Genomic DNA, 21,083 nt, shown 5'->3' with positions numbered 1-21,083 from the left:
TCTTGCTTTCAATAAACAGGACATGAGAGATAGGATGATATACAAATAACAAGGCAATATGTGACAAATGTCTGAAATGACAACAGAGATTTCACAGGAGGGCAAGAGTTCCTTGCAGTTGACTTCCATTATGGCTGGTAAGACTTCACAAAAAAATGTAGCACTTGAGCTGGTCTTGGGGATGGAGAAGATGGCTCTAGGTAAAAATGGAGAGGAGGAAAGAACATTCTAAGTAGAAGCTTGATCAAAGGAAAGAAAGCAGGCAAGTATAAAATGGAGTTAGGAGAACAGGAAAGAAAGCCTGACCAATAGTAATTATACCTTCTTGCAATGGCACCTTCACTCAGTCTGTCTTTCCAGCCACATGTGACTGGTCCTGAGGGAAGAGCAATAGTTCCATCCCCAGAGGGGAGGACTGCCATTGCCTTTTCACATACTGGGACTCCTTGCAGTTTACTTGTAACTGGATAAGGGAATTTGTGGACAATATAGTTTATCTAGTTTAAATGAAATTGACCTTCACACAATGGGCTTGCATCTCTGGACTTCAAAGAATTTCTACAGGGGCAGCTGGCTGGCTCGGTCGGTAGAGCGTGTGACTCTTGATCTCCAGGTCATGAGTTTGAGCCTTGCATTCGGGGTAGAATTTACTTTATTTTTTTAAAAAAGATTTTATTTATTGATTTGAGAGAGAGAGAGAATGAGCAGTGGGGAGGGGCCAAGGGGGGGGGAGAGAGAGAAGCAGACTCCCCAGTGAGCAGGGAGCCCAATGCGGGGCTCTGTCCCAGGACCTGGACATCATGACCTGAGCCAAAGGCAGAGAATTAACAGACTGAGCCACCCAGGCGCCCTGGTAGACTTTATTTTAAAAAGAGAAGGGGAGTGAGGTGGGGAGTGGAATTTCTGCAGAAGCTTCAGATTGAAGGTAATACTAATCCTGTGAGCCCAAGAAGACCATGAGATCGTGGCAGACCTGTCACTAATGCTGTGAGCACATATGAGTGCTTGCTTCCACAGCCACATGCTTGTTTCTTTCAGTGAAGGCAAATTTTCAACAGAAAGGGGGAACATAACTGCATTTCAGAAGAAACTCATGCCACAGAGAGGTCTTTTGAAAAACGACCCCATTTTTTGTGGTTTTGTAGTTGAAAAAGAGGTAAATGTGTAATGTAACCTACCAGGACTATCAGAGCTTCACATCTCACCTTGGAAACATTTTCTAAGCTCTTCAACAATGTCCCAAGTGGAGCATTTCAGTAAAATTGAAGCTATTTACTAAACATGTAAAATAAAACACCTTTGGATTACTCTGGATGAACAACTGGTTGACATCAGGGTAGATATAAATTTTCTCAGCAGGTTTCATCAAAAAACTGCATGGTTGGTGGGGGAGGTTGGATATATCCATATCGTGCATCAATATGCCAAGCCAATGATATGTTCTTTCCATTTGAATCTACATACCTTTTAAAGGCTCTTTAAAAAGTTAAATTTTGGCTGTCATTTAAAACCAAGTGTCAAAATAAATTGAACTTACAGCCAGACCTTCAAATTACTGATCACAACTTATTAAACCAAGAGTTCTTGATAAATTAAACATTGATTATTGGGGGTTTTTTTGTTTGTTTTATTCTATCTTTTTAAAATTTCTGTTTGTGTTTTAGAGATCTATAAAAATTTAGGACAACACTATAAATAAATACTGATTTATTTATGCATATGCACATATGTGTGTGTATATATATGTTTATATATAAATATATGTAAATAAATAAAATAGGCATATTTGTGTGTACACTTAATTTTTTTGACTTAATTTTACACTATAAAATTTCTTGACACCATTGACTTAGATCTGGGATCAGTACACTTTTTTTTTGTGAAGGGCTAAATTGTATGTATTTTCGAATTTGTGGCAAATACGCCCTCTGTCATAATTACTCAACTGTGGTATGGGAGTGTGAAAGCACAGACAATATGGGCATGGCTATGTTCCAGTAAAACTATTTACAAAAAGAAAATGTGGGCTGATCTGGCTCTTGGGCCATACTTTTCTAGTCCCTGGCGTAGATGACTGACCCTCTTTGCTGATCTGGAGTGCCCTAAGCAAGCCCATACAGTGTCATAGGTTAGAAAGAGAACAGTGATGGGAACTGCATAGACTTGCATCTGATGTCTTGATTTTGTAATTACTTGAATGAATCACTTCACCTCTTAGGCCTAGGTTACCATGTGTAAAATGTGGAGCTTGGGTTGAAAATAACCTCCAAAATCCTTTCTAGTTTAATTATTCCATGGTCCTAATATCTCATCCCTTCACCACATTTGTGGATTTTTACCTGGGACCTTATTTACAAGCAGAAGTGAAAATCTGATTTAACTCTTTGGGCAAAGTGAGTACAAGACAGTGGAGAAGGTGGCAAAAATAAGAGGACAGAGATGCTGTTCTAGAAAATGGAAAGTCCTAGTGTGTGGCTCTTGAAGGATCCTTTGCAGTGCTACTGTTGTCAATGGTGGCTGGATTTGCTGAACTGAAGCAGCCTCCTCTTGCAGCTAAGATATATGGAGCCCTTGATATTGGGGAGCTGGCCCTTTATCTGTTGGGAGAGCTGCAGAGTGAATGAAATACCCGGAGTGGAGACAGAAACTAGGAAATCCTCTCTGTGCGCTTCCCTGGGGCTACTGCCATGGAAGGAGCCTCTCTCCTTAAGCTTTGTAAAATGTTTGGTTTACTCTTCAGTTATGGGGAGCTGCCTTTCTGCGTCTGCCAAGCACAACTGGAGCTTCACTAATGCCCTTCGTGAACTCCGAGCCCTGGCCAGACTGAATTGTTTGCTTTTCCACATCCATATTTCCTGACTCTGCAACCTCACCATTTGAGCTCTCTGTATGTGGGTAGGGCCTCTTCCGTTCCCCCACCCCCTCAATCCTAAAAGATCCAGCTCAAATACTGCTTCCTCCATGAAGCCTTCTCTGATCTCTCAGCTGGCAATACCTTCTTCTTCCTCTAAACTTTAGATCACTGTATCAGTAAGTCTCCTATGATATCTACCACATTTTATCTGCTATTACATTCTCTCTTTTTTTAAGATTTTATTTACTTATTCATGAGAGAAACAGAGAGAGAGAGAGGCAGAGACACAGGCAGAGGGAGAAGCAGGCCCCATGTAGGGAGCCCGACGTGGGACTCGATCCCGGGTCTCCAGGATCACGCCCTGGGCCGAAGGCGGCGCTAAACCACTGAGCCACCCGGGCTGCCCTGCTATTACCTTCTTACCCCATGTCTTTGCTTCCCTACCAGATTAGGAACTCCTTTCAGGAGTTTAATTCATCTTGGTTTCCACTTTCAGTGTCTTGAACAGAGGAGATGTTCAATAAATATCTGTTGAGTGGATGTTCTGATTCTGGCCACTTGAGGATCTGTTTGCAGTTTCCCACTACCACAAGTCAAGACCCTATCTTCATAACTGGCCCAGAAACCAACCATGTCATCCTCAGAATCTAGACTCCTCAGGCAGCCCCTTTTGCTGCACACAGCTCCCCACCTGATGTCCCACCTGAATTTAACTGTCCTCTCAGAGTTTAGGTCCCACATGGACCAACGCTTTGACTGGGTAGAAAAATGTACACAAGATTAGAAACCGATCAGCCAGTGCCAATGCTATAACTCTGTAATTTGTGGTTAGAAAATAGGATATCTTTAGGGTAAAGTCCGTTATCTCCCCTACTGAACCAGTGCCTCCTGTACCAGGTAACAGTTTTAAGGAACTAGTGATTGCTTTAGTATCTAGTCGGAAGTCAGCATAAGCTTGTTGGTTAATAATCTATCGTTGGGATAGAAATCTGCTATCCCTTGAGAGATAGCAGATACCCTTGAGTTATTTAAATACTGTTCCAGAATGTCTCTGATGCCCGTGTCTCCCTCTCTCGGAGCCCAGGCTGTCTGATTCTTAAGCTGTTGGGGATTCTAATTCAATTAACACACACAAATGGAAGTGCTTCATCATTTAATATTACTCTGTTAAAATATTCTCATTTTTATAGGAGTCTTCTATTAACTCAAAGAGAGTCTTTCAGCATGGAAGTCTTTTGGTTTGGTCAGGCTGGCTCTTACCCAAGTCCAAACAAATAGGTGTTTGCTTTCTCCCCTCTGCAACGAGCAGGCCCAGTATTAGGTAAAATTTCTGTTGACTTAGGAAGATGATCCACCAAGTGCAGAGCAAACTCCTTGACTTCTTTTCCCAACAGTAGGGAGATTGGACCCATTAGCAAGGGTTGGCTCCCAAGTCCCCTGCAAGAATAAATGTTCTTTCCAAAGGGCCAAGCATCCAGGATTTGGCCCATCATTTTCCATTTCCTGTCTCCACTCAAGGCTTGTCTTTCTCTTTGCTACCACTTATAAACAGAACTTTGCAGTTCTAGCACTTGGAGGAGAACTACTAGCCAGCTGGCGTTAGGTAAGTTTGTGCAATACCTCTGGGGTCAGGAAGGTAGTAATCACCCCAAAATATGCTTTCTTGTCGGAGTGATATGTATTTCAGCAAAGGTGCTAGAAACAATGCTCCAGTGTCCTATTTATCAGTATAGTGGAGCTTTCTGTTCCTGAGGAAGAGAGGAAGGATGAGAGGGGGTTGGGCAGGGGGATGGAAGGCTATGCCACCGAACGGAAAGAAGTGGAGCCAGCAGAGAGTACCGGGAAAGAGGAAATGAACAGTAAATCTTTTTCCAATTAAGAAAAATGAGAGTGGAAGCAGAAAGCTCCAGAGGGTACTTTTGGGGGAGGAGAGGATCATAAAAGGCCTGTTATGAAAATCTATTACCCATAAATTTTCCTGCAGTAAGCACTGCCTGTCTAGAGAGGATGCGGAGAATCCTCTCAGCTGACATGGGACATGTGACTTCAGTTAGCACTATCCACATGCCATGTACCATATCCGTCGGCATGTCTGCAATACCACTTTCCCCTTACCAGGGATTCCCTTTAATTAATCACAGGTTCATAATCTCCATTTAAGGACATCTTGTTTTCATTTTTTCCAATTGCTCTATTGATAGTACTGTAATTAGAATCTCCACCACGTGAAATTACAGACCTTTGTACCACATCACACAAATATTTTAAATTTGGGAGTAAGACCTGAATTTCCAGATCACACTGAGTGTAAGATTCATATAAAATGAGTTTGTAATTTTACATTCAAAGATGAGAAGGGCAATTTCTGTTCTTAAGAGTCTTTGGCTATGAAAAGAATCTGCTTGTATATGTATCTGCGGTCAGATGTGGTTGTTCCAAACAGGCCAGTGGGATGTGGAGGTCACCCTACACCCTGTTCTGGGGCAATGTTGAATGAGTTATATATCCAGGTCCAGACCCCTGTGGAAAAGATAGAACTGGCAAAAATGTAGTGTTGCCAGTCATAGGTACTTGGGTCTGAATTACTTTAACATGTTTTACTTGAAAAAAAAAATTCAGCCCAAGGTTGATTGTTCACATCTACTGTGTTCATGAAAGCAAGATTGTCCTTTAATGGATACAGCAGTCAGGAAATAGCCTCAAGTCATATTTTACTTTTGATTGACAATATTTTTAAAGGCCTATGTTAATTAATGACCATATTTATTTAAGATTCTTATTAGTATATCTTGTTAGACAAAGAATCCTAGGTTGAGGATGAAGAAAAGGTAATATTTATGAAAATACAGTAAACGGGTTTATTGCTATTAGCCATGCTTCATACCAGTTGAATAAGAGTTGAAAGAGAGGAAAGTTTGGTTACTTCATTTTAATTCTTTTACTGGCCACTTGAACTTTTCTCTTACTCCTTTTCATTCATTTTGACCAAAGTTTATCTTGAATAACCAAGTGAGGAGCAAAATAGATCTTCTCCATCATCAACCTGCTCTTTCCATACCTACGCCTCCTAAACATTTATAAATGAAACAGTGACCTGTTTGGATGTGACCAAGCTTATTATTTTAACAGGGCAGGATAGCAGGAGTGGTGCAAATGCAGTCCTGTCTGTGTGTGACAAAATAAAGAGATTTTATTTAGTTTTATCTCAGGAAACTGTCATGGAATTATTCCTCCAAAATCTGTACTAAATAGGTTTGACAGATGCCTTGTTCCTTTCAAAAATAACTGTGATAAAAATAACAATTCAATGGGGACTCCTGGGTGGATTGGTCGGTTAAGCATTGGACTATTGACTTCGGCTCAGGTCCTGATCTTGGGGTCCTGAGATCAAATCCCCTATTGGGCTCAGAGCTCAGCTTTGCATTCTCTCCCTCTTCTCCTCCCCATCATGCTCTCTATCTTGCAAATAAATAAATAAATAAAATCTTTTTTAAAAATAGCAATTCAATAAGAAAGCAAATCCAGATTCTATTCCTTTAGTTCTACTGAATATCACTTAACCTCAATGTACTTTCAAAAAGAAAATGGTACCAACTGAATAAAGAGTTAAATATTAATCCCAGTCTCAAGAAATGTTTGGAAAACCCTGTGCCTCATCTGTCATTATAAACTACAGCTGTTCATATAGGCATAGATGAATCTCGAAAACACAGTTTTGTGAAAGAAACTAGTCATAGAATGCATATAGTGTTATTACATTAAGTTGTAAGAAGGCAAAACTAAAAAATAAATTGTTGAGGGATGCGTATAGTGGGAATAAAACTACAAAGAAAAGTAGGAGAATAATGAAAATAACCCCAAATTTGGGTTAGAGGTTATTTGGATGCACTTAAACAGAGATAGGGGGAAGAGAGTGATGAGGGCACATAGGGGTCTCCAGGATGCTGGTGCCATTTCAGCTGGGTAGTCCGTTTCATTATCTTTTAAAGTGGTCATGTGTCATACACACTATACGCTCATTTACAGATACAACGTATGTTATGTTAAATACCTTTTTCATTAAAATATTGATCGCAAATACAAATCAAAACCGCAATGAGATACCACCTCACACCAGTGAGAATGGGGAAAATTAACAAGACAGGAAACAACAAATGTTGGAGAGGATGTGGAGAAAGGGGAACCCTCCTGCACTGTTGGTGGGAATGTGAACTGGTGCAGCCACTCTGGGAAACTGTGGAGGGTCCTCAAAGAGTTAAAAATAGACCTGCCCTACGACCCAGCAATTGCACTGCTGGGGATTTACCCCAAAGATACAGATGCAGTGAAACACCAGGACACCTGCACCCCGAGGTTTATAGCAGCAGTGTCCACAATAGCCAAACTGTGGAAGGAGCCACGATGTCTTTTGACAGATGAAGGAATAAAGAAGATGTGGTCTATGTATACAATAGAATATTACTCAACCATCAGAAAGGATGAATACCCACCATTTACACTGATGTGGTTGGAACTGGAGGGTATTATGCTGAGTGAAATAATGATTGAATAATGATTGAATAATATTCAATTGAATAATTGAAATAATGATTTCTCAGTCAGAGAAAGACAATCATCATATGGCCTCACTCATATGTGGAATATAAGAAATAGTGAAAGGGACCATAAGGGAAGAGGGGAGGGATGCCTGGGTGGCTCAGCAGTTGAGCATTTACCTTCAGCCCAGGGCGTGATCCTGGAATCCCAGAATCAAGTCTCACATCTGGCTCCCCACAAGGAGCCTGCTTCTCCCTCTGCCTGTGTCTCTGTCTCTCTCTCTCTCTGTGTCTCTCATGAATAAATAAATAAAATCAAAAAAAGAGAGAGAGAAAGGGGGAAAATTAGGAAGACAAACACGAGAGACTCCTAACGCTGGGAAATAAATGGAAATAAACAGGATTGCAGAAGGAGAAGTGGGTGGAGGGGATGGGGTAATGGGGTGAGGGGCATTAAGGAGGGCACTTGATGGGGTGAGCACTGGGTGTTATATGTTGGCAAACTGAATGTAAATTTTTAAAAATAACAAATAAATTCTCTGGTAAAATAAAAAAGAAATAGGATAGTATGCTTCTTTTAGCTTAGAGAAAAATTAAAATTAAGCAAGTATAATAAAATATCAATCCCAAACAATTCAAATCCATATTTTAAACAATTTGCTGTGCTACCTGCCTTGATTCAGAAATGAGTCTCTCAACTTAGGCATCTGCCGACCTGAGGGCAAGACCATTCTGAGAATCATGTGCCCAGAAGCCCTTAGTTACCCATCAAGCCCTTACAACCCCGAATCAGAGTCAGAACTCACAGGGCCCCCAGGTCTCTTCCGACCACATATGCTCAGTCAGACCTGATGTCGTTTTTAGAACAGGATGTTGCAGTCCTCATGATGCTAAGAACCAGCTAGTTGCAGTGTAGAGAGAGGCAAGATGAAGAGGTTGGTCTTTCACTGTCTTCTGTTGCTTTCTACCTGCTTCCCCACCATGGTCTGTGGTTATAAAGCCTGTGTGATTATGGAATGTCACCATCATCTGAAGCATGTGGAAGGGGGTGACAACTGGCAGTGATGACATGTATAAGAACGCTGAAGGATGGAAGCACACAGTGTCTTACTATTGGGATGCAAAACTTATGTTTGCTGTGCAGACTTTAGTAATTCTCAAAAGTGGGGTGGGGGTGAGTGGAGATGGGGTGGGACAAGGGGGAACAGATGAAATAGAACATAGCTCTTGTCCGGGATGAGTTTCTTCAGAGTACTGTACCATCCCCCTTATATGCCTTCACCCTGAGAAAAGGCACACCACTGATATACCAATGAATTATACAGTGATATTCAGCTTATTTTTACCTTCTTTTCCTACCAAAAAAAAATATGTATATAAAATATATCAATATCTATAATAAACAGTAACAATATTTTTCAATATAAATACTCTAAATCGGGATCCCTGGGTGGCGCAGCGGTTTAGCGCCTGTCTTTGGCCCAGGGCGTGATACTGGAGACCCGGGATCGAATCCCATGTCAGGCTCCCGGAGTATGGAGCCTGCTTCTCCCTCTGCCTGTGTCTCTGCCTCTCTCTCTCTCTCTCTCTGTGTGACTATCATAAATAAATAAATAAAAATTTTAAAAAATACTCTAAATCAAAGGAATTTTCTTTCATTCTATCCTATAATGACTAACACACCAATAGACTATTAGCTATTAATCTGTTTCTAAACATGTTCTGCCTTGAAAAATCTCTTTTTCTCGATCTTTTTTTCCTCCGTTGTAATTTTTAATGCCTTTCTTTAAGGAATTCAAGGGGAAGACATTCAGAATTGGACTTTATGTGCATTAAATGAAACCACAACATCTTGCAGACACCACATATAAACAAAATCATATTTAAGAGCCTTGGAATGTTGCTATAAACCTCTTTTAACTTTCAAACATACAGTAAATCTACAGGGCAAATATGACTCATTTCAGTAGCTTGGATTTTCCCTCCTGATCACAGCATTGCTTGAGATTTTGCTAAAAGCTTTTGAGCAATTCACAGAGCTGATTGAATATGTTTAGAGATTCTGCTTGCATTTCATATTATGAAAGAAAATCACCAGGGTTTTTTGGTACATGAAAAAGAATAATGAAAGTATGTATGAGTCATCTTGCCTCCTAACAGTTGGTGAGTACATCTTCAACCCACATGAGGTTTTTAACTCTAAGTTGGGTCCTATATTGAGACCCAGGTTAAAACAGTGATGTAGAACCAAGAGTGTGGGAAATCAGAAAAAAGTAATTGACTAAGAAGTTGTTATTTAAAAAAGAAGAAGAACAAGAACAAGAAGAACAAGAACAGGGGATCCCCGGGTGGCTCTGTGGTTTAGCACTGCCTTCAGCCCAGGGCGTGGTCATGGAGCCCCGGGATCAAGTCCCACGTCAGGCTCCCTGCATGGAGCCCGCTTCTCCCTCTGCCTGTGTCTCTGCATCTCTCTCTCTCTCTCTCTCTCTCTCTCTCTCTCGCTCTCTCTCTCATAAATAAATAAAAAATCTTAAAAAAAAAAGAACAAGAAGAAAAAAGAGAAGTAGTAGTAGTAGTAGTAGTAGTAATTATTTCTTGAGGTCTTCTCCTGGATCTGGCCTATGTGAGGAGTGTAGAGCTGCAGAAAGCTGGGGACAGGAAAATGTTAGTGGTTCAGTGTCTCAGTTACAACCTGGAATTTCCCTCTCTACCAGCGCCCCCTTCTCTTGGACAACTCCTTATATGAGAGTAGAAGTGGTGTGGGATGCAGGGAGGGGAGAGCCCATCTGAGAGCTCAACTAACTACCTACTGGCCTATAAGTGAATGTGAATTTGCAAATGGTAACCTACTGGTAGGATGCTTTCTTTGAGGTGGCAAATTTATTCAATCTGTTAGAATTATAAGTGCCATATTTTCTTTTTAAAATATAGGAATGTGGCACAGGCAATTAAGGAAAGCAGGTAGACTTAGAAACTGATCTGAATGGGGACCTCTTTAAGTCTTTAATAAAATCGTGCTGGCTTTAGTAGCACATACACTCAAATTGTGATACAGAGATTAGCATGGCCCCTATGCTTGCAATTTTTGTGCAAAACACACAAATTCGTGAAGGGTTCCATGGTGGGTTTTTTTTTCAAAGTGTTTAATAAATAGGCCTCATTTTAGTGCCTTGAGCCTTTTATTTTCTCTGTGGCTTTCCTCACTTAACCTGTGGATTTGCGTGTGTATCTGTGTATCGGTGTGCTTACGAAGCATGGGGAATGTGGAAAAGCAAAAGGGTTGGAAGGTGACAGTTCAAAGTCTATTCAGTGGTTCCTGTAATCTCTTGCTGTGCACTGTGGTGCTCCAGTGGTGAAGGTACTGGAAGAGATTTCCAGATTCATATCCACACCAAGTATGTCTGGTCTGTAGTCTGACAAATAACTGTTTTAGGTATGAAAGACTGTGCTTCAAATATATATAAATGCAGTGGCTTGTAAGACAGATTCTCTTTTATGTAGTGTGCATTTATAGACACTTTATAGAACATTTTATTAGTAAACATCAAAAATAGAAGCAATTGTCATGATATCTTAATGTTTCTTGATATTTTATTTTTTAACTTTTTTTTAGGGCAACTCATTTTAGAGAGAGAAAGAGAGAGCACGAGTGGGAGGGGCAGAGGGAGAGAGAATCTCAAGCAGACTTCCTGCCAAGCACGGAGCCTGATGATGCTGAGATTATGACCTGAGCGGAAACCAAGAGTCGGACACTCAACCGACTGAGCCATCCAGGCACCCGTCTTGATATTTTAAAAGGATCCACATTCTCAAAATAGTAGAAACCATTACCATGCAAGATATAGAAGATTCAATATGTTCTCTGGTCCTGTCAGTTAGCAGTAGCCTTAGCAGGCTAAGTAACATCTTAATATACGTTGCTGTGTCTTGGTTATTTGAAATGACAGAGCATGGGGGAATTTGCCACTTAGAACAACCTGGAACAACTACAGAATCTTTCCAATTTAAATGAACATGTACTATTCCACTTCCCAGTATCTACCCTATAAAAACACAGGGGTGCACAAGAAGGCATTGCAGCACTGTAGACAGCAGAGAAAAACTGGGAAAAACCCAAAAGTCTGTCTGTAGGAAAATGGTTAAATACACTGAGGGATCCTGTGCAGGATACAATAAGAACAAATTGTGTCTTGGTGAACTGATTTTGAAAATCATCAAATATATATTATTAGATTTTTTTTTAATTGTAAAATAATTGCATCATATATGCCACATGTGTTTAAAGAAAAAAAAAAGACTAGCAAGATTGCAAACCCAAACATGATTAACTATTTGGTTGTCCAGTTAATTTCTCAAATTAGTACTGTGATTATCAACATAGAATAGGTAAATTTGTATTCATTATAGACTCAGTCATACTCCTTTTTCACTCTCTAGGTCTTTCATGCTCCTAAACATGCAATAAAATCAGCTTCCTCCCCCTCCATGAAAGTGGTGATTGCATTCCCTTATTCTATTTTTAAACACGATTTCCAGATAAGATGTCTTGTTTGGTTAATAAAATACATTGCCAGCATTTTTGCTTGGAAACTTTGTACTGTAGTCTCAAATCAAAAGTAGCAAAATGTAAAAAAGACAAGATAAAAAGAAATAGGGCAATATTCTTCAGAGTGTGGGGAGCACGGGATAAAAACAAAACGAAACAGCCTATACCATAGGTGAAATTCTAAGAATTTTGCTGATGTTGTACAATTCTTTTTTTTTTTTTTTTTTGATGTTGTACAATTCTTGAGAAAGATTTGATGGGGAAAACGGGTTGAGGGGAACACTGAGGCGAGATGACTGGTGCCTTGCTCCGGTGTCTTACTGTGGAAGCTTCACTGCTTCCTCTTTCTCTCATCTAGTCTCCATTTAGACCATGGCCCATCCAAACGTAGACACTCATTCCTCAGTGATTTCCTTATTTGCCATGTATGCAGTACTTTTATTTATTTGAACTTTCTGTCTAAATGGCACAGCATGTAACATGATTATCTTGTTGCTTGAATATACTGAGGCAATAGAGCTCTAGTGGTAAAAACTTAAAACGTCTTTGGTGTGAAAGCCATAGCATTCCAAGAAGGTTTTCCCATTGCATAGTTGTGTTTTTTTCTTATAACACCAGAGCTTTTAAGCTGCTGGTTCTGGGAATGAAAGAAAAACCAGTCGTCTCTGCTTTTTTCATACCACTGACACAATCAAATAACATCATGTAATTTTTATGGACTTTAGAGATTTTTTTAACATGTATTCACACACACACACACACACACACACACACACACACACACAAATATTTAATGAGCCATTTTGCTCCTAGCAGCACTAGCTTTCCAGTGGTAATGCTGACCATATCTTTCCCCAGGTATTCTCCAAGAGAGGAGCGAAGGTAGTTAGCAGAAACAAGGTGTAATACTCCATGGTGAACCTGCTTACACCCAGCATGGATGGGAAAATCATCAATTCTGGACAATCAAAAATTTTGTTTGATAGAAGTGCCTTCCCTATCATTTTTGAATTACCAGTTTCTTAAAAGAATAGATCACAGTCAAATGATTAAATTTTTAATAAACATAGTTTAGTCATTCTCAGATGATTCAAAGGAACTTTGAGTCCCTCTGAGGGGGATCCCCCAAGTCATCTGGGAGCAGTAGCAGCATATCACTGGACTGGTTACTGCTGGCATCTGCTGAAGTTTCACAGAAGGAACAAAGGGATCAATACACTTTTATTATTACAATCCAGTGGGTGGTTGGGTATGATTTTTACTAGTCAGCATCTGGTGTGCGGAAAATCAGAAATGTTAACATTTTGGTTTTATCTGAGTGTAAAGCAGAGAGTGTGCTAACATTTGGATTTATTAAGGATGCTGTGTACTCATCTGTCCTTTCGGACAAATTCTGCTTATGGTGGAACTAGCACTCACTTACATTGCTGGTGCTATATACCTTTCTGAAGAGCAATTTGCTGACATGCCTTTTAGATGAAGATACTCTTAAACTCAGAAATGCTAACTTCTAAGAATTTTTCCTAGACAAATGATAAAAGTATATCTATAACGATGTCCTTTGCAGCCTTGTTTATAAGAACATAAAGTTAGAAAAATCTTAACTATCTATAGAAAATAGGTTGCATTATAGTACATCCATATAATATAATATAATTGCTGTGTAGATCTAGACATAGAATAATACTATGTTGCTGTTGAAAATTAGGTTTTGCTAATTTGTTAAAAATAGTCATAAATAAAGTAAAGAAATTATTTATGAAGTGCTACCTATAACACAATCCCAGTTTGTTAAAAATCGAAATATCAGGACACTTGGGTGGCTGAGTCTGTTAAGCGTCTGCCTTCAGCTCAGGTCATGGTCTCAGGGTCCTAAGATCGAGCCCTGCATCACATCGGGCTCCTTGCTCACCAGGAATTCTGCTTCTCCCTCTGCTCTTCCCCACCCTGCCACTCATGCTCTTTCTCTCTCTTAAATGAATAAATGAAATCTTTTAAAAAAATAAATAAAAGTATGCATGCATAACAAGATGTCTGGTAAAATATATCAGATATTAGCCGTGTGCATATCTGAGTGGTGTGATTAGGGAGCTGATTTTCACTTTCTCTTTCATGCATCTGGTAGTGTCTGGTGTAAGCAAATAAGAAATGTATGTTACTTTTAGAATCAGAAAAATGAAACAATTGCGTTGTTTTCCATTTTGAAAGAAAGATTAAATAAACGTGTGGTAATCGTGTGAAGGGTAAGCTGCTATGGGAGAAACCTAAAAGCTGAGCAACTACTGAGGCTCATGTAGGGAGTTTAAGAGTCGAAGAATTTCCACACATAGCAAGCATCTGGCATGGACAGAATTTCACTTATAAAGTCAAGTGGGCAGAGCCAGCAACTGGGCATGTTGTGATTCAAAATACCCTGGAAGTATTTTGGCTCCCTGTTTGTTTTTAACTTTGAAAAAAAACATTAATGTGTTTCTTTATTAGTAGTAATAAAAGATCCTTAAAAATCTAGCTCTGATAACTGTGTATCCTAGAAAAGGAGCTATCAATGAAGAAAATCAAAACAAGAAGAGTTAGAAGAGACAGAGGAGTGAGTGATCTGGTCCTCAGGCCAGCCCTCTGAGGAGAAATCCAAGGTGAAGAAATGTGGATAGGAGGCAAATCTAGTTGGGCAGATGGGAGATTGAAGACAGTAACTTCTCAAATTGTTCAAATGTAGTGGGAAATTGAGGGTTCCACGTGAGATTCCATTTAGGGGAAGGTGGGGGATGGGGGAGTTGTTTTTAGCCTAGGATGTCCCAGATGGAGCTTTTAGGTCTCTTGCTTGTTTTGGAAAAGAAAAGCCCCAAGTAGTAGCCAAGACCTCACGGCTGATCCAGAGATGTAGAAGAGCGAATTAAGCCTTTCTGTTTGATTAGCTTGGGAAGCAGTCATTAAGGACTCATTCTCCCTGCTGTGGTTAAAGCTGTCTACTGAGAAGTAAGCCAAAGTAATATTAGGCCAAGAATCTGAAGGCTAAAGCCAAACCACTGGGAAGGGCTTTTGACTGCAAATTACAATGTGATTGAATTTGAAAGGAACACTCGATTCATGTCGTGTTGTCCCCTCAAATTCAACCAGTCTAAAATTGAACTCCTCTTTCCTCTCAAAGCCCCTCCTCAACTGAACTTTGCTAATAACAACAAAGTATTGCACTGTAGAATGCCTTACCGTGACATGTCCAAGATTTCATTGGATTGTCATGCACTTATAGGCAAGGGACTTTAACTTAGGTTAAAGGGCTGCCAGCTAGGAAGAGAGCATTTCTAGGAATCAGGTTTACTGAGTCCTCCTCTAACGACATCACACCACCCTCCTCTCCATATCTGGTAGAAATAAACCAGTCAGTTTCACAGAATTACTGTGACATTTTATTTATATTGGCATTTGAGTATTGTACACCGGCAGATTTTAGTAAGGATGAAGTCAGATTTTCTGAAGTAACAAAGAGCAAACCAACCAGCCTTTGGGATTGTTAATCTTGTTTTGTATAGGTGAAAGACATGCATAGCGTTCTTATTATTGAAGTCAGAAGGCAGAAACAGATGAAATAAAGTCTGGATCTGAGCCTGAAAATGTCTAATTTGTAATCTAACACAAGCATCATCAGCTCTAGCAGGTACCTATTGTTGGTACCAATTATACAGTTCTGCCATTTTATTTTCTTTTGTTAGTAAATTATTTTAGGCTTGTCATTATTAAAGAATTATAAGCATGAAATGTTCACATACCTGGATGTCTATTTGTGGACGTGTAAGGAACATGTAAGGAGCATGATAAGGAACATGATAAAAGCACTTTAACTGCATAAAGTAAAAGGCAGGGCCACCGCACAATGCAGCATCATCCCAACCCATGGCCGCACCAGGCTGGCTGTCCCAAGGCCAGGGGGCCAGCCAGCCCAGCCATGCGTCCTTGGCTCTCTGTATCTCAGTATGAGCTCCTCCTTCACAAGGAGCCAGGGTAACCATGCAGGTCATTTCCTCTTGAGTTTGGACATCTATAGTTCCCCACCTCCACTTCCTTATTTGGGAATAAGTATTAATGGAAATGTATGCAACATAGAGATAGTATAATTTTCCTAAATTGATACTTGATTCAAACGAATCTACAAAAACTGAATAACACCTATGTGTGCAAATCCCTCCATGCATCTTCTATGTACCTCAGCTCTTGGGTTTCTATGATATACACCTGGGACTACCATGGTAGGCCCAACGTGTGGGTGGTAAGATACCAGTGCATGTTGTAAAGGAAAGGAGGCAGCCTTACAGAGAGCCACACTCACCGACTTGGAAGCCCTTGTCTCAGTTGTCAATAGCACCCCCTCTCACCAGTGAAAAGGAACTGAAGGGAAAAAATAAAATCCAAGCCAACAAGGAAGGTATCATATTCTCAATTTTAATTAGCAGTTTGGGCTCATTAATGCCAAAATCCTGGATTGATGACTTGATTCTTTTCTGTCCTTTGTGACAAAGTCTACACAAATAATCCATACACCATGCTGAACCTTTTAAATACGTGTTTTGATTATTTTTTGGTTCAATGCTTTGATTTCTGCTTCTAAACCTTAACATGTCAATAATCAGGTTGGTTAAAGAAATCTAAAGATGCTAACCCACTGTCTCCTGCTTGTGTGTAGATTTTTTTTTTTTTTTAGCTTCAGCTACTATTTGATCACTGTGAATTATCCTCTGTACCTATTAGACTCGTGCTTTTCAGATACTTAAAAGTTTGAAAACTATTCAGACCAAGTCTTTATATGGAATAAAAGGATCCATTTAGAACTCTCTGGTTCATTCAGTGGTTGAGCTCAGGAAGGGTCTCCGGGCTTATCCTGCAAAGAAGCTGGTGAAAGTGGCCAGCAGCTGGCATGCTCAGGAGATTGTCCTTGTCGTATTGCAGGATCGCCTACCAGAGGAATGACGACGACGAGGAAGAGGCCGCCCGGGAACGGCGCCGCCGAGCCCGGCAGGAGAGGCTGCGGCAGAAGCAGGAGGAGGAATCCCTGGGGCAGGTGACTGACCAGGTGGAGGTGAATGCCCAAAACAGGTACCATCCTCTTCAGAATGGACAATTTCTAAGTTATTTCTCAGCCTGTCTAATGAAGGAAATATGTTGGGCGAAGCGTTCCCTTCTCAGCCCAGCTCAACTCTCTCGATCCAATTAGTTCAGTCATGTGGTGGTCATTGTAGGTGCCTAATGAGATTGGACAGTCCAACTGATGGATAGATGGATGGATGGATTTTTATTTGTTTTTTGGACAGCCAAACTGATTTAGATATTCAGACACCACTACTCTTTTCTCTTCCCCTTCTCATCCCTTCAACACACCCCACTTGAAGGTGTTCTATTTTATTTTATAGTCTAGTAATCTTTTTTATTTACTAAATATGATGGGTTATACCTTTAAATAAGGAAAACTGTATTCATTCTTTAGGTATTGTCATCTGTTTTGAACTGAAGATTTATTAGTTTAGTAGTCCTCTGTGCCTACCAGTAGCAAGTAAGACGTGAAAATTTTTAAAAGATTTTATTTAATTATTCATGAGACACACAGAAAGAGAGAGAGAGAGAGAGACAGAGACACAGGCAGAGGGAGAAGCAGGCTCCATGCAGGGAGCCGACATGGGACTCGATCCCGGGTCTCCAGGATCAGGCCCCAGGCTGAAGGCAGACGCTTAACCACTGAGCCACCCAGGTGCTCAAGACTTGAATAATTAAAGTAGACATAAGTTACAAATGTCTTATTTCTCCTGATCTATAGCCTCAATCAGTATTCTCTGATCACTACAATATTCGGCAAGGTTCAGAATCCTGCTTAATGTAATGTAATTATTCAAACAAGCTTTTGAGTTCAGTAGCACATTTTTTTCCTCTTACAGGCCTTGGTAGTGAGCAGGACAGTTGAAAACCCTTACTAGGGTCAACTTCTTCAAAATGGGCTTTTATAAGTTCATACATGCAAGGGCATATAGTTCGTCATGCCACTTGGTAGTATATGTCACTTATATGCCCCAAGGTAGAAAACAGATGAGAATATTTTGGGGTGGGGATGGAGAAAAAAACTAAGTTTTATTTGCAATTATGGATTGGTTAAATCTAATGAAACTACCACACAAGATCTCGTGTGTGGTTTTGGTTTTAGTCTATTTTATTTTGTGTAGATTGGGAGGGCATTGCTGATAGTTCCTTTAAGTCAATCTAACGAGAAAATCTAGAGGAAAACGGTTCTGGCCTCTTTAACCTCAATATGAGTGAGTGGCTACACAGGTTTCTGAAAGTCTTGAAAATACTATCAGGCAGGATGAATTCAATAAGGAAAGCTATTGGTTAGATGGAGAAGTCAAGACCTTGTTTCTTGGGGAGCAGCTCCTAATTAGGGAGGAGATATGGCAAAGGGCTTGTAGGTATATACTCTGGCATTCACTATCTGGCTCTGAATTCCAACTTGGCTTTTTCCTGTGTTTCTTCAGTTAAATGGAAATGAAAATTGTCTCTCTCTCTCAGGAATATTGTTAAATTTAAATGAGATCACTATATATGAAACACAGAGTGCCTTGCACATAATAAGCACCTAATTTTAACTATTATCAGGAAAATCGTATCAGAGCCTTACAGAAGAGGCCTGCATAGTCATTACCGCCTTTTCTGTTTTTGAGCTGAAGGGGAAGGGAAAGGAAAAGTTTTAAAATGGCATTCTAAGGCCTTTTCTGAATCTGGTTATTAGGGAGTGATCAACAGCAGCTTAAAAGTCACTAGTAGTATTCTTGCTTTTAAATTCCTGCTCCTACATGGGTTTCTCTTCTTTTTTTTCCCATTTATTCTAGTTATTTCATGCTGTTGGTTGATTCACAAGTTCTTCTTTTTCAGAAAAGCATATTCTTTTTTTTTTTTTTTAAGATTTTATTTATTTGTTTGAGAGAGAGCATGAGTAGGAGTTGGGTTGAGGGGCAGAGGGAGAGGGAGAAGCAGCCTCTCTGCTGAACAGGGAGCCCAATGCAGGACCCCAGGATCATGACCTGAGCCAAAGGCAGATGCTTAACTGACTGAGCCACCCAGGTGCTCCTTCAGTAAAGCATAGTCAGATCTGAGAACATATAATTTGTCTCTGACATATTAATTACCCAAGAATTAGCATTCTTTTTGGGGCTGGACAACCCCAAGGGGTACTCAACTTCTACTGACAATCACTGTTGCAAAGGAAGATCCAGTAGAATCTCGTTTGCTGTTGTTGTTTTGAGAGAGAGAGCATTGGGAGGGCAGTGCAGAGGGGGAGAGAGAGAATGTTAAGCAGGTTCCGTGCTCAGCATAGAGCCCAAAGCAGGGCCAGTGGCACAACCCTGAGATCATGACCTGAGCTGAAATCAAGAGTCAGATGGGTAACCTACTGAGCCACCCAGATGTCCCTATCTGTTAGTTTCGTCTGGCTAACACTTTGGAATTTGTGGAACCTTTTAAAAATTATTTTAATTCAGTTGATCCAAATTCCTTACATATAGACTTTTCTCCTTCAATTTTAAGTTATTTGTATTTTTAGGGAAATTTAATACTTCTGTCTAATTCATTGAGGCAGTTCCTACAGCACCTACAGCAAAAGTTAAAGCCAAGAAAACTTAAAATCTAACCTTTCCTCTACCATTTCTTATTGTTAAATGCGAAATGTTTTTCCAAAATTAAGTGAACTCGAACTTCAAATGGGCCCGGTTCAGTATGAACCATGAAATTTGATGGAGTTTCTAAACAGTGCAAGACATATTTTTCCAACTCTGGTCACAGTTTCTGGTATCACATGACTGGTGGTTTCCTTCCAGTGGGAGACCAACAGCCCTGGCTTTGAGCTAGAATAGCGAGTGAGGGGATAGATATGGTCCAGTTTAGTTTTTAGAAATTTTCTTTTCTTTTTTAATAAATATCAAATTTAACTATTCTTTGTCTACTATAGAGAAGGATAAGAGACCGTTTCTTCATGGAACTCTTGACAAAGAGTGCAGATGGTATACGTATTAGGGTAACGTCAGCTGCTCCAACAAGGAGCTCCAAACTTTAGTAATTTATTTTTTCTTATTTTCTTATTTTTTTAAAGATTTTATTTATTTATTCATGAGAGACACACAGAGAGAGAGGCAGAGACACAGGCAGAGGGAGAAGCAGGCTCCATGCAGGGAGCCTGATGTGGGACTCAATCCTAGGACTCCGGGATCATGCCCTGGGCTGAAGGCAGATGCTCAGCCGCTAAGCCAGCCAGGCATCCCCAAACTTTAGTAATTTAATGCAGCAACACAAAGGAGCCCAAAGTGGGTATTTTTGAGTAGTAGACAGAACTGAGTAGTAGAGAGAACTGGTCACCTACTTTCTTCTTGTGACTCTGTCAGATCCTGGGGCTTTGAAATTTTCTGATCTAGTCAGCAGACAGAAATAGTAATGGTAGAGAATGCACTTCTGATCCTTTTTTTTTTTAAACAATTTTATTTATTTATTCATGAGAGACACAGGGAAAATGGCAAACACAGGCAGAGCGAGAAGCAGGCTCCCTGCAGGGAGCCTGATGCAGGACTCGATCCCAGGACCACGGGACATTGCCCTGAGCTGAAAGCAGGTGCTTAGCCACTAAGCCACCCAGGTGTCCCTGCACTTCTTCCGAATTGTGTTGGTATAGAGCATCACTTCCGCTCACACTCTGTTGGAAATTACTGGACATATGGCTCTCCCTAGGTACAAGGAAGAAGGGAAGGCAGGAAATATAATCCTTGATGGGCAATTACTTCCCTGGGGCTGTGGAAGGAGGAGCACGATTTGTGATGGACGGCTAGACGTCCGTGCCACGAGGGTCACCGACCTAAGGACAGCATCCCCACACCAGGATGTACACGTGCTTCCTTTCTGAGAACCTTGCGCCCCACAGATCCAGCTCAGGAATTCTAGGTGACGTGGCGACAGGTAGAAATACTCTATGATAATAGAGGCATTCACTCATTTCTCAGTTTGATCCTTATCTTAGTTTGAGTCACCCAAGAAGCAGATTCTGAAACAAAAAGATGCAAGCAGGGACGCCTGGGTGGCTCAGTGGTTGAGCGCCTGCCTTTGGCCCAAGACGTGACCCCTTGGGTCC

The 21,083-nt window shown here is 40.4% G+C and overlaps 1 protein-coding gene across 13 annotated transcripts in view; it reads left to right on the top strand.

Moving 5' to 3' along the window:
• The window catches only part of CALD1 (caldesmon 1), a 188,592-nt gene that overhangs the window by 130,670 nt on the left and 36,839 nt on the right, over positions 1-21,083 (top strand). For all 13 annotated transcript variants that reach the window (XR_003233001.2, XR_012002475.1, XM_072762992.1 and 10 more), the window contains one exon: positions 16,877-17,023. Coding sequence is in view for 11 of the 13 variants with exons in the window: in XM_072762992.1 (XP_072619093.1) it covers positions 16,877-17,023 (147 nt within the window). In the remaining 2 variants the exon portion in view is untranslated. The remainder of the gene's footprint in view (positions 1-16,876; positions 17,024-21,083) is intronic.

The sequence above is a fragment of the Vulpes vulpes genome, chromosome 7, assembly GCF_048418805.1.
Source record: "Vulpes vulpes isolate BD-2025 chromosome 7, VulVul3, whole genome shotgun sequence".
NCBI classification, from domain to species: domain Eukaryota; kingdom Metazoa; phylum Chordata; class Mammalia; order Carnivora; family Canidae; genus Vulpes; species Vulpes vulpes.
Note: the sequence above shows the minus strand (reverse complement) of the source record. Positions and strands in the feature narration are given on the sequence as shown.